Raw genomic sequence first — 13629 nt, forward strand, 5'->3', positions numbered from 1 at the left:
ACTTCCCTTGGCCTTTACCTTCCCAGCTATCCCAATTCTCCGCTAACCTGTAGAACAAGACTCCTATTAAAAAGCTGCCCATAGGGTGCCTGGGTGGCTCAGTGGGTTAAGCCTCTGCCTTCGGCTCAGGTCATGATCTCAGGGTCCTGGGATCGAGTCCTGCATTGGGCTCTCTGCTCAGCAGGGAGCCTGCTTCCCCCTCTCTCTCTCTGCCTGCCTCTCTGCCTACTTGTGATCTCTGTCAAATAAATAAATAAAAATCTTAAAAAAAAAAAATAGCTGCCAGTAATCCTGTCTCAGGGCGTCCTCTGACTCCTGTATTTAAATGTTGACACTAGGACTTTGGCATGGCAGAAGAATTTGCTTCCAAGGCTCTCGAATTGAAACCAAAGTCCTACGAAGCCTTTTATGCCAGGGCAAGAGCGAAGAGAAATAGCAGGTACTGTCCGGGGTGCGATCTGCGACTAGAGACGCCTTCTCGGGGCTTTCTGGTGCCGACGCTGCTGGTTGACTTGGGAGGTGTCATTCACAGGCATTACTCAAATGCCTCTCATCCCTTTTGATACTAAATTGGTAGCTTCCAAGGGGCGCCACAGTGGGTATCAGCAACGGGTAGACGTGTGTCTCCTGACATCCCAGTAACTGTTCCTCCCTGCACCCCAGCTGACACTGCAACACAGAATCCTTAGATTAGTCTGTGTCGCAGGGAAGCTGCCGGCGAGAGACAGGAGAGCAGGTAGGTGGGGGAAGGGAGGAGAGGTCTGTAGGAGTTTTAGGTTAGAGATGGACGGCGTGAGAGGTGGTAGTGAAGAAAGATTCCGACCCCCACTGGTTTATGCCTGTTCCCGCTCCCGGCCCAGTGGTGTTTACAGAGACAGGGGACCCCTGGCAAGGTGCAGGTGTGGGTCAGAATTCGCTCCCACGTGGCTGAGTAGCTCTAAGCTAGTGCAGAATGGCTCCTGTCCACCCTGGTCGGTGTTCCAGGCTCGTTCTTGTTAGCAGAGCTCTTTATGAACAGTGACCTTCAGAGCATGTTCCTACGCTATTGGCTTGTAACTCCGTCTTCTGTTTTGCCATAAAGGCAGTTTGCGGCGGCCCTGGCTGACCTACGGGAAGCTGTGAAACTGTGTCCCACCAATCAGGAAATCAAGAGGCTCCTGGCCCGTGTGGAGGAGGAATGCAAGCAAGTGCAGAGGAGCCAACAGCAGAAACAGCAGGGCCCACCACCAGCGCCACCCAATGACTCGGATAACGAAGAGGACACCCCGACCCCGGGCTTGAACGACCACTTCCATCTCGAGGAAGCCGAAGAAGAAGAAACTTCCTCCCAGGAAGAGTCCGTTTCCCCGACGCCCAGGCCTCAGCCACCCTCGTGTGTCCCCTCCCCGTACATCCGGAGCCTTCAGGAAGGCTTGCAGTCCAGAGTCAGGCCGGTGTCCCCGCAGAACAGGCCGGGGGTCGGGAAGGCGCCGAGGGAGGCCGTGGCTCCGCCGGGGCTGGTGATGCAGCCCACGCGGCAGGCGCAGATAGTGAAGACCAGCCAGCGTCCGGGGCCCGGGCAGGCGGGCGTGCGAAGCGGCAGCACCAAAATGCAGGTCTCCGCTCAGACTCCTTCCCCGAGCCCTCTGCCGGGGGGGATGGCGGCCGCTCCTGCCGGCGGCAGAAGCCAGCGTCTGGAGGGCACAGGTACTTTGACCGTGGGAGCCGGTTCCGGCCATTTCGGAGAGCGGCTGGGCCCCAGCCCCGGCGTCCAGCGGCCGCTCGGCGAGGGGGCTGCCGCCTATCCTTTACCCAGCAAGATAAAAACTGCGGAGAGGCTTCTGTCTCATGCCCCCATTGCTGTGGACGTGGCTCCTTTAAACCAGGGCGGGCTGGCCAGCCGCGGCGACGGGCGACATCCCGCTTCCCTGAGCTCGGGCTCCTCTGGCTCTCCGTCCGGCAGCATCAAGATGTCAAGCTCCACCAGCAGTCTGACGTCAAGCAGCAGTTTCTCCGACGGCTTCAAGGGCCAAGGACCGGACGTTCGCATTAAAGACAAGGCTGTTAACCCGGTGCAGAGCGGCACAGCGGAGCACAGGCCGCGCAACACTCCGTTCATGGGCATCATGGATAAGACTGCGAGGTTCCAGCAGCAGAGCAATCCCCCCGGCCGCGCCTGGCACTGTCAGCTGCCGGAGGGGCTCCTGACGAACGCGACCTCCGCAGCCGGCCTGCAGTCCTTGAACTCGGAGAAGCCCTCTCTCAAACAAGCGGGAGGATACGCTAGCCAAGCCAAAACCTGTTCTGTTTCTACCCTGGGTGGCAGTGTCCACAATGGGGCGCCGGGGAAGGAGCTAGAAGAGAAGAAGGGCCAAACGGCAGTCCACTGTCAAGATAACAGGATCGCCAAGACTGTGTCTCATCTGTATCAGGAGAGCAGCTCTAAACAGCAGCCTCACGTCAGTAACGAAGCCCACAGGAGTCACCTCCCTTCAGCCAAACCAAAGCGATCATTCATAGAGTCAAATGTGTGAGCCTTAAGAGAGAACCACACGTGGGACTGGGAAAACAGTGTGCTAGCTCCTGGTGGTAATTAAAAGGTTTTTCACGAGAAAAATTACCTGTCAGCTATGTATTTTTTTTTCTTTTTTCCTTGAAGGCAGATCAGGTGCCATCGATACGTTCAAAAAATGTGGGATAAAATTTCCTTGATAAATAGCTAGGAGTCACCATAAATAAAAATGTTAACCAGAATTAAAAACTATAACTAGTTATGCATATTCAGTTAAACATTTAAAAATGCCAAGAAGACATTAATTTACGCTTCTCTCTGTGAAATGGTTTGGTTTCTATCACGTTTCTCTTAGCCTTTGCTATGTGGGAAAATTGTACTATTTCTTAGAGAATGTCAATGTCTAGTGATAGGTCTAACTCATGGCACAATGTCCAGATGATGTATTCTGGAAAAGATGGAATTTTCAAGTTTCAGTTCCATTGAGTCAAATTCCAATTTTTTATACATAAATATATAAAAGTTTCTAGCTGAACATAAATGTGACTATAAATGTTATACAGCTGATTTGTTTCTGTTTTTCTAAGCAAAATACGAGAACATCCAAGTATTGCTCCCTGAGTAATCATTCCCTTAAGAGGATTAAACATTTAGTTCCATGTTATGGTTCTCATTAAAAATATTTTTATAGCACCTTTTTTGGAACTATATTCCCACTTCAAGGTGTTTTTAACATTTGGAAATAGCGTAAGCCATTTAGAATCATGATTGGTGGTTTTAGGCTAAAGTTGGATTTAGGCTAAAATACCAAGGATACAGCACTGTTTATAATGTAAATTCGCTCTCAGCTCATTCCCAGACTGCTTTTAACAATGATCGCACTCCTGGAACAGGTGTTCCCACATCCTTTAAGGACAGTATTGGATTTGGATACTTAAGGTATGGTTGGTCGTTGCTTTTGTTTCATTACACAATCATGACTTTATAGTCACATGTTGTACATATTAGATAGGCAAGTTGTATTCAGACTTGTAAATATAACTATTTCAAGTAGTTAATCATAAAACAGCTCATATATTTGCATGTTCTTGGTAAGCTTCCTTCATGCTGGTTATTGCACTGAACAATGTTATTATGGCATGTTAACAGTATACCAGTAACAGCACTTTATCTCATTTATATGAACACCTTTGAGGTGCTACTAAGTCCAAACTGATGTATTATTCCTTTGTAAAAATAAGGTACAGGAATGAACCTTGGTTTAAAGGTATTTTTATACGAAAATGGTGTGCTATTGGAGGATGTGAAAATGCTAAATTGAGAGAAGTGGGAGTATAGTTGTTTTATATGTCGGGATGTGAAATTTATTTTCTAGAATTGGGGAGAAGGAAGTTCTATATTTACAGAATGTTTTAAAAATGAATAGTTGTCTTGAAGTTCTTGTGAGCATCCTTATGGTTTTGTATGAACAGGAGGTCTTCTGGTGTCATTCTTCAACATTTGTTCCTGAGTGTGTAAGCGTACTTTGTACAGCTCTCTCGTTTTTATAGGCTTTCCATGAGTTCTGCTATAATTACTATGGCTTATTTATTGTTCATTGTTTTCTTTAATATTTGTGAAAGTCTTACTCTTTATGTAGATTTGTTTCTGCACAACTACTGTACTTTTCCATATGGAATAAAGAGTATTAATAGAATCTGTTTTGTAGTAAATGAAACAGTGGGTAAGTAGAGACTGCCGTGATGACAACGATCTGCTTCGGTTTAACCCTGGGTGATCTTATTGCCTTAAAGGAAACAGTGATAAGTCTATGTTTATAGTAATACTACCAGATGCATATTTAATTTCATTGAATAATAATTTCAGAAAAAGAGAAACTTCAAGACATTCCAGAATGTTCACGGTTAACATTAGTCCTTTTGCCTGCAGTAGGAGGAAGAGTATTCTGTACTTCATGTTCCAGAAATCTTGGTGTCTGTTTTTACTGGCAACAGAAGCCCTTTCATACTGTAACTCTCACTTTGGCAATACACCGAACACTGTGTTGATGATACAATCTTTCAGTTAAAAGGATGCATTTGTCTTTATACCCACACAGTTCTGTCTCCAAGCAGGGGGAATGAAAGTGAACATCAAACTGGGCTGTATTGTGATAAAACCCTGATGGGGAGTCTTAAGCCAGGGTGTCCCCTAGGACTCCTTCAGGTTCGTGTCTGGGTATGACTATTGTTAGCAAGGCTGAAGAAAGTTTTGCAGACCTTTGTTAAAGCTGTATATTAAACTTAAAGATTAAAAACAAAACAAAGATGGGAGGGATAAGTTTTTAGCTTATAGATGATTGTTAGATGACTCTGGATATGAAGCTACCAGTGGGACTACTGGAATTTATTATAAACTACATTAGGATTTAGATATAGTCTTAGTAAAGATACTTGGTCCAGTTACCCCAGAAAGGAGTGATGTCATCTTGGGAAGCCACGAGTCAGTCCTGGGACGGGGCTGCGGGCAGGTAAGCACTGCTCCCGTGTTGTCCTCAGTGAAGGGCTCAGCCTGGGGAGGACAGCGGAGGGGCCTTGGGAGGACCCTTCCTCTGGCTGGTTTTGGATTTGGTTTGCTTGTGTGTCTGAGTCGGGGGGCAGGGAGGAGGAGTTGTCTGGTTATGGATTTATTTGCATTCATAAACAGAAGCACTTCACTTTAGTAAAAATTATTGGCATCTTAGTTTTCAACCATTTTGTTTAATAAGAAACTATGATGGTGAAATGTAGAAGAGAAAATCGCCTTCTTAAACACATTTAAAAGATAACTGGTCTTTTGTCTTTGTTTTCTATCAATTATGTCAATGATTTTTAGTAATTTTTATGTAAAAAATCAGTCCGCCTCCTTCGGAAAATAAGTCTGTCAATCAAAACAAAAAATATTTGGCCCAGTGGTGGGCTGTGTCACTTAAAAAAAAAAAAATCTTTTGTTAAAATTATGTTACCATACTTCCTCTAAAGAATACAATAGAAAAAACACCTAAAACCTGTTCCCAACCCCCCCCCCCCCAGTTCTCACTTGAATGTAAGAAGCATGGGTGGCATGAAAAAGAAAATCCTCTTGTGGAATCAGACTGTAAATCCCAGCTAGGACACAAAGGAAATAAAATTTAGTAATCCATTAGGAGGATGGAAGTTCTACAAAGCAGCAATTATAAAGATAAGCTATTTGCAGATTTTTGTGGTAGCTAGGCTTTCCACAATTCTGTGAACACAGAGCATATTAGATGTACATTTGTAAAATATAGAAAAAGACTATATACATAGTTACATCACTTTTCCTTTCTCATTTCTGAGTGAATTTTTGACCAGCTAAAAAGAGGGTTTGGGGTGGGGGGTAAGCACAGAGTCTTGGGCCCTGCCTGCTCTTATGGCTGGGTTCTAACGTGCCTTCCATTCTGGGACACAGCTCAGGACAGGTAGGGAAAGTCACTACCACCTCAACTTTGTGAACTTGATGTTTTCTGCTGAGGGAACTCTTATCAGGGTGTTGTGTTAAACACCAGTCTCTTCTGTAAAAGTATATCATTACCCTAGTTTAGAATGTTCCATGATAACTTGAATTCTGAACTCTAAAAGGAGGCTGGTTTGCTACTATATTTCAACAAGGCATGACATATTCATGATAATTTATTCCATCTAACTTCTACACAGGTTTGGACTGTGGGGAAAAATCATTACCACCTTGCAAATTTAGAATCCAACGGAACTGCTCATTAATAAGCATTTCAGGGCGCCTGGGTGGCTCAGTGGGTTAAGCCTCTGCCTTCGGCTCAGGTCATGATCTCAGGGTCCTGGGATCGAGTCCCGAATCGGGCTCTCTGCTCAGCAGGGAGCCTGCTTCCTCCTCTCTCTCTCTGCCTGCCTCTCTGCCTACTTGTAATCTCTCTCTGTCAAATAAATAAATAAAATCTTTAAAAAAAAATAAGCATTTCAAAACGACTTTCTCAATTTAGTGATAGAACTGCAACTGTTTTGCTATAAATTCTTTTTAAAAGGATTCCAAAGAGTTATCAAATTAATGGCTATTAACTAGGATTTCAATGTTGTGTTCTAGATTATTCTGATCTGTAGTTGTAATGAGAACATGACCTATATCTAGCAAGAATAAATCTGAGCACTGCAATTTTAAGTCAGAGTGAAACTTTATTTTCCTACAGGTTAAGATTTCTTTCACTAATACAAAAAGGCTTTTATAGTAAAAATAGAAGTCAGATATGTTACTTGGTCCATACGATTTAAAGAAAAAGTTTTTATAGGTAACTAAATTCACTCTTTCTGTTTTGCTTTTAATAATACCTGATTCGTATTTACCTTTCAATCATTCAAACGAGATCACTGAAGAATATAAACAGTATAAATAATTTTATTTTTGGTGTGTCTCTAGCCATCGGCTGATGGCCATTTTCAAAGTCCTGTTTGGTGTCAGTACCACTGAAGGAAGAACAAGATTCGTCATGGGACTTGTACGTTTCTTTTTGCTGATCCAATTTTCCATTGCTTCCTTTTCATATGAATAGCCATCTAAAAAAAAAAAACAAAACCCCCCCCACACAAATTATTTGCAGTGTAGGAAAGGGAGGTTCGGATTAGCAAAAAGGAGTTGAATATACCAACTTCAACTGCCAAGGACGTTATTGTGATTTAAGTGGTAATCTTGTATCACTACTCCTAAAATACTTTTGCCACCACACCTTAAATTCTGCCCTAGAAGATGCATCGAGATTGCACAAATTACCTGCAATGGTGTCAGTATTTTACTGATAATTTTGAACATAAAAACTACAGCAAAGTTGTGTCCACAATTTAGGAGTAGGAGAAAAGAAGAAAGAGCCAGGTAGAGGAGCGTGGTTGTGAAGACGAACTGCCTTAGAGCTGTCAGCTGTGTGAAAAGTAAGATCGCTAACGAGGAGAGCCTTAGGAATACCTCAGCCAAACTTTCTGACATACTGAAAACTCAGGGAAATGGATACCAAGAGATTATAGAACTCATCCCACTAAGGACTTGATAAAAAGGGATTTACGATTTTTTAAAAAATGCCAAGGGCTGAGATTTGTTATACACGTTTGTGCAAAAATCTTTGCCTCTGCACATATAAAGATGAGTATTTGCTTCACTTTATTATTTTACTCTTAGCTCCTCTTTAAACTGAAAAATCTTAGTTCCTCGTTACATTTGCACATTTATTTGCTTTAATTTACAAACATACAACAGTTTCAAACTAACAGTGTCAATATATGACTAACATAGACTGTGAAAGAAACTTAAGGTTTCTTTCTGGCTCTTTGTGTCAACAAGAATAGATCCACTAGGGTTTTCTAACTGAAATACTGTGTTTGATGAAAATCACTTGGAAAAAAAAAATTCTTCCATTCGGTTATGTTACCAACTTGACATATAATTGTGTTAATTTGCTTCCCTTTTTTATCCTCTCAATTTTTAGGTCGGTTTGTTTTGCATGACTTAATTCTGTAAAACATTTAAGTGACTGCAGAGTAAAAACTGTAAAACAGGTACATTCAGAGGAGTCTGTTCTCATCCCAAACAGGTAACCATGTATATTTTTATCCTTTTGTTTCTTCTTGGAAATATAAGCGTGTGTAAACACAATGCATACACATTCTTACAAGAGAGCTAGCATATGGTGCACTATTTTGCACCTGCTTTAACTATACCCTTTGCCTTTTTATTCCCCCAAGGTGGTCCACTGTACAGATGTACTGATGGACATCTCGGTTTCCCGTCTTTGCCTTTTACAAATGATATTGCAATGGACAGTCTTATTTGGGGGGAGATTCCAGAAGCAGGACTGCTGGATTAGAGTATATAATTTTGGAGTGCCTGGGTGGCTCAGTGGATTAAAGCCTCTGCCTTCAGCTCAGGTCCTGATCCCAGGGTCCTGGGATCGAGACCCGCATCAAGCTCTCAGCTCTGCCTGCCTCTCTGCCTACTTGTGATCTCTGTCAAGTAAATAAATAAGATCTTAAAAAAGTATGTAATTTTGCTAGCTATGCCAATACTTCCATAGGAATTCTACCATTTTTAATCCTGCTACTTACATCGATGAGTGTTTTCCCGAATAGCTTCACCAAGAGAATATGTTGTCAAACTGGATTTTTACCAGTCTCTCATAAACAATGCTAGAGTATATCAGGTAGCTTATTTGGAGGAAGATAGAACATTTCTTTTTAAGTGCTTAAGAACCAATTGCTTTTCTTTTTCCTGTGAACTGTTAACTATTTGGGGGCCATTTTTCTATTAGGCTTTACTTAGATTTTTTTCTTTTTAAACACTGAGATGTAATTGACATACCAGTTTCAGATGCACAACATAATTCTTCGCTATATTGTGAAATCCCAATAGCTCTCATAAATATGCATCACCACTCATAATTACAAATTTTTCCTTTTTCTTGTGATGGGAGACTTGTAAGATTTCTTTAAGAGGGAAAGGGAGAGAGAGATACAGGCTTCCACATAAGCCATGAGTAAGTCACGGAGATGAAAGGCACAGCAGTGGGAATACAGTCCGTGACTTGTAGTGGCGTACGGGGACGGAGGCTGGCGACGTTTGCGGTGAGTGAGGCATCGTGGATAGACTTGCTCAATCACTGTGTGTATGCCTCAAACTAATTGGGTCAACGAGATTTCAATTAAATCCCTTAGCAACCTTCTAAAATACATTATTGCTATAGTCACCATGCTGAACATTGTATCAATTAGACTAATTTCGTACTTGGAGGTTTTTATTGACTACCTGCACACTTTGACCATTCCCCCATCCCTGCCTCTGGCAACCACCCATCTGTTCTCTGTATCAATGAATTCTGTGTTTTGTCTTAGATGCTACATGTGAATGAGATCATAGGGTTATTTCTCTATTTCTGACTTATTTTACGTAGCACAATGTCCTCAAGGTCTAGCCACGATGGCACAAATGTCAGGATTTCCTTTTTTAAGGCTCAATTATATCCTATGGCGCATATATACATTCTCTTTTTGCACCCAACCACTAATGGACAGGCTGGTTACTGTGTCTGGGCTAGTATAAATACTGGCAATCAATGTGGGGCTACAGATACCTTTTCAAGTTAGTGATTTTGCTTCCTCTGAAAAAATACCCAGAAGTGGAATTGCTGGATCACAAGGTAGTTCTATTTTTAAATTGAGGAAGCTCCATATTGCTTGCCATAGTGGTTGCACCATTTTACATTCCTCCCAAACAGCAAATAAGGGTTCCCTTTTCTCCACATTGTCACCAACACTTTATATATATATATATATATATATATATATATATATATATAAAATAACCATTTCTAACAGTTACGAGGTGACAGCTCATTGTGGTTTGGTAGTCCCCTGATGATTGTTGACCATCTGTATGTCATCTTTGGAAAAATGAACATTCACATCCTCTGCCCATCTTTTTTCTTTTTTTCTATTGAGTTGGAGTTCTTTATATAATTTGGACATTACATTAACCCTTATCCGATATGTGATTTGCAAATACTCTCCAATTTCATAAGCTGCCTTTTCACTTTGCTGATGGTTTCTTTTGCTGTGCCTAAGCTCTTTAGTTTGATGTAGTCCCACTTATTTTTGCTTTTGCTTTTGCTTTTGTTGTTACATCAAAAAAATAATGGCCAAGACAGATATCAAGGGGCTTACCAACTATGTTTTCTCCTAGGAGTTTTGTTTGTTTGTTTTTTTAAATTTAAGGATTGCATTTATCTATTAGAGAGAGACAGCATGAGAAGGGGGAGGGTCAAAGAGAGAAGCAGACTCCCCGCTGAGCAGGTAGTCCAATGTGCGGCTTAATCCCAGGACCCTGAGATCATGACCTGAGCCAGAGGCAGATACTTAACCGACTGAGCCACCTAGGTGCCCCTCTCATAGAGGAGATTTTTGGTTTTGTGTCCTACATGTCTCTAATCCATTCTGAGTTAATTTTTGTAGATGGTGTAAGACAGTGGTCCCATTTCATTGTTTTGCACATGGTTGCTGTTTTCCCGGCACCATTTACTAACGAGGCCTTTCCCTATTGTATATTCCTGGTTCCTTTGTTATCATATGTGTGTAGATATATTTCCAGGCACTCTATTCTATCTGTTTTTATGCCCATACCATACTCTTTTAATACTACAGCTCTGTAATGTAGTTTGAAATCAGGAATTGTGAAGTCTCCAGCTTTTTTGGTTAAGATTGCTTTGGCTATTCAGGATCTTCTGTGATTCCATACAAATCTGCTATATTTTTTTGTGAAAATGCCATTGGGATTTTGACAGGGATTTCACTGAATCTGTAGATTGCTTTGGGTAGAATGGATATTTTAACATTCTTTCAATCCATGTCTTTCCATTTCTTTGTATATTCTTTAGTTTCTTAATATATTCCAGTTTTCAGTGTACAGGTTTTTGTTTTTTTTTTTTAACCTCCTTGGTTGTTTATTCCTAGGTATTTTATTCTTTGTGATACATTTGTAAATGGGAGTATTAATTTCTCTGAGAGCTTGTTACTAGTATACAGAAATACAACAAATTCCTGTGTATTAACTTTATATTTTGCAACTTTGCTGAATTTGTTGATTAGTTCTAACAGGTTTTTTGTGGATTCTACAGTTTTCCATATATAAAAACATGTCATCTACAAATACAGTTTTACCACTTCCTTTGCATATTGGGTGCATTTTATTTTACTTTATTTTGCCTAACTTCTCAGGCTAGAATTTCTAATACTATGTAAAGTAAAAGTGAGGAAAGTAGGTCCTCTTGCTTGTTCCTTATCTTACTGGAAAAGACGTCAGCTTCTCACTGCTGACATTGATGTTAGCTGTGGGCTTGTCCTATATGGCCTTTATTATGTTGAGGTACATTACCTCTATACCCATTTTGTTGAGCACTTTTATAATAGATGTTGAATTTTGTCAATGGCTTTTTTGTGCATCAATTGAGATAGGATTTTTATCCTTCCTTTTGTTAATGTGGTATATCATGTTGATTTACAGAGGTTGAACCATCCTTGAAACCTTGGAATAAATCCCATTTGATCACTGTGTGTAATCCTTTTAATGTATTGAATTTGGTTGCTAAAACTGAGGAATTTTACATCGGTGTTCAATAGGGATACTGGTCCATAATTTTCTTGTAGTGTTCTTATATGGTTTTACTACCAGGGTAAAGTTGCTTTTGTAAAATGAGTTTGGAAATACTCCCTCTTCTAGTTTTTGTACATTTGAAAATTAATATTCCTTGAATATTTTTAATATCTTTGGAATATAAACACTTCATTAGTTTTCCACACCTTTCCCTTGGATTTTGAGTCCAGGTTAGGAAGTAATTAGGAAAATAATTTACATATTATCAAGGAATTTATCTACATTTTCTTCTGGGACTTTTTTTTAATGTTTACATCTCTAATCCATTTGAAAGTTAGATGTGCAGCGTAAAAGATGAAGCCAGTGTTACCCTTTCCCATATGGCTATTTAGTTGTGAGAATACCACTTTTTAAATATTTATTGTTACCACTGATTTAACATATGCCATTTTTACCATTCACTAAATTTCCAAATGCACTTGAGTCAATTTCTGGGTTTAAAAAAATTTTTTCCATTGTTCTGTCTATGCACGTGCCATTCTGTGTTATTTATAAAGGCTTAAAACATGTTCCATTATCTGATAAGGTTAGTGACACTCCTCTTTTCAAAATATTTATTTATTTGACAGAGACACAGCAAGAGAGGGAACACAAGCAGGGGGAGTAGGAGAGGGAGAAGCAGGCTTCCTGCTGATCAGGGAACCCAATGTGGGGCTTGATCCCAGGACCATGGGATCAGGATCTGAGCCAAAGGCAAACATTTAAGGACTGAACCACCCAGGCACCCTATTTTCTAGATTATTTGTTGGGTGGCCTTTCCCAGTGGAAGTTAATCATCATCTTCTATATCACTAGGAAAGAGTGACATCTTGTTGACCTTGTGTCTTCCTGTCATCATGGTATGTTCTCCATTTGTTCTAAATTTACTTTGCAGGGATGTTCTATAGTTTTCTTCATAACTACCTTGTACATTAAGTCCTCTGTTGTACATTTTTTTTTAAAGATTTTATTTATTTGACAGAGAGTGAGGGAACACAAGCAGGGGAAGTGCAGAAGGGAGAAGCAGGCTCCCCACTGAACCAGGAGCCATATGTGGGGCTCAATTCCAGGACCCTGAGATCATGACCTGAGCCAAAGGCAGACACTTAATGGCTGAGCCATCCAGTTGCCCTTTTACATTCTTTTTTAAATTGAAGTTGGCATACAATGTTAGTTTTAGGTGTGCAACACAGTGATTTGGTAAGTCTGTGTATCATGCTATGCTCACAAGTGTGTAGCTACCATCTGTCACCATACAAAGCTATTACAGTATCCTTGACTATATTTGCTATGCTGTACCTTTTGTCCCCCTTACTTATTCCACAAGTAGAAGCCTATGTCTTCCCCCCTCTAACCATTTTGCCCATTCCCTTACCCCCCTTCCCTTTTGGCAACCATCAGTTTATTCTCTATATTTGTGAGTCTGTTCTCCTTCTTGTTCACTTTTTTAAAAATTCCACATAGAAGTGAAATCATATGGCACTTGTTCTTCTCTGTCTTAGCATAATACCCTCAGTCCCATGTGGCAATGTTACACTTTTAATTGCTTTTGTTTACATACACACTTACACATGAGGGCTATTGATTCCTCTTTGATTTGACTTGCTAAATGCTGATTGGACTTATTAAGCTATTGTCTCTCAGCTCTAAGTTCATGCATGATACGGAGGACTCCACATGCTGGAGCCAGGATAATGCAAACCACTTTTCGGCTTTACAGCTGGCTCCTTGGTAGATCTTGCAATTGGATTCCTCTAGAAGAAGGAAAAAACAGTGAAGACTCCTACCAGTGTTGTGCCTAGCCATGGCCCTTCATCTGGCAGGGGAGGCTGGTTATACTCTGCAGATTTTCTGCTTTGCTTCCTTGAAGGTACTGCCCAAATTTATCTTATCCTTACCCCCTTTAGAAAGACCAGCTGGAAGCTACCCCTTCTTAAAAACCTAAATTCTGGTTCATGGGTGGT

At 41.0% G+C, this 13629-nt stretch overlaps 2 protein-coding genes across 16 annotated transcripts in view; one reads left to right on the top strand and one right to left on the bottom strand.

Annotated features, from left to right (window-relative positions):
* Positions 1–4187, top strand: part of TANC1 (tetratricopeptide repeat, ankyrin repeat and coiled-coil containing 1) — a 235339-nt gene extending 231152 nt beyond the window's left edge. For all 10 annotated transcript variants that reach the window (XM_044242126.1, XM_044242124.1, XM_044242121.1 and 7 more), the window contains 2 exons: positions 339–439; positions 1082–4187. In XM_044242126.1, coding sequence (XP_044098061.1) covers positions 339–439; positions 1082–2513 — 1533 coding nt within the window. In that variant the 3' untranslated portion in view covers positions 2514–4187. The remainder of the gene's footprint in view (positions 1–338; positions 440–1081) is intronic.
* A 2468-nt stretch (positions 4188–6655) lies between these two features.
* Positions 6656–13629, bottom strand: part of WDSUB1 (WD repeat, sterile alpha motif and U-box domain containing 1) — a 46409-nt gene continuing 39435 nt past the window's right edge. For 5 of the 6 annotated variants that reach the window (XM_044242136.1, XM_044242134.1, XM_044242137.1 and 2 more), the window contains exon 11: positions 6656–7053. In XM_044242136.1, the coding sequence (XP_044098071.1) occupies positions 6896–7053 (158 nt within the window). In that variant the 3' untranslated portion in view covers positions 6656–6895. Of the gene's footprint in view, positions 7054–13120; positions 13420–13629 lie in introns of those variants that run through there. The other variant, XM_044242132.1, reaches the window with a different exon arrangement.

This window comes from Neovison vison, chromosome 3, assembly GCF_020171115.1.
Source record: "Neovison vison isolate M4711 chromosome 3, ASM_NN_V1, whole genome shotgun sequence".
NCBI lineage: Eukaryota > Metazoa > Chordata > Mammalia > Carnivora > Mustelidae > Neogale > Neogale vison.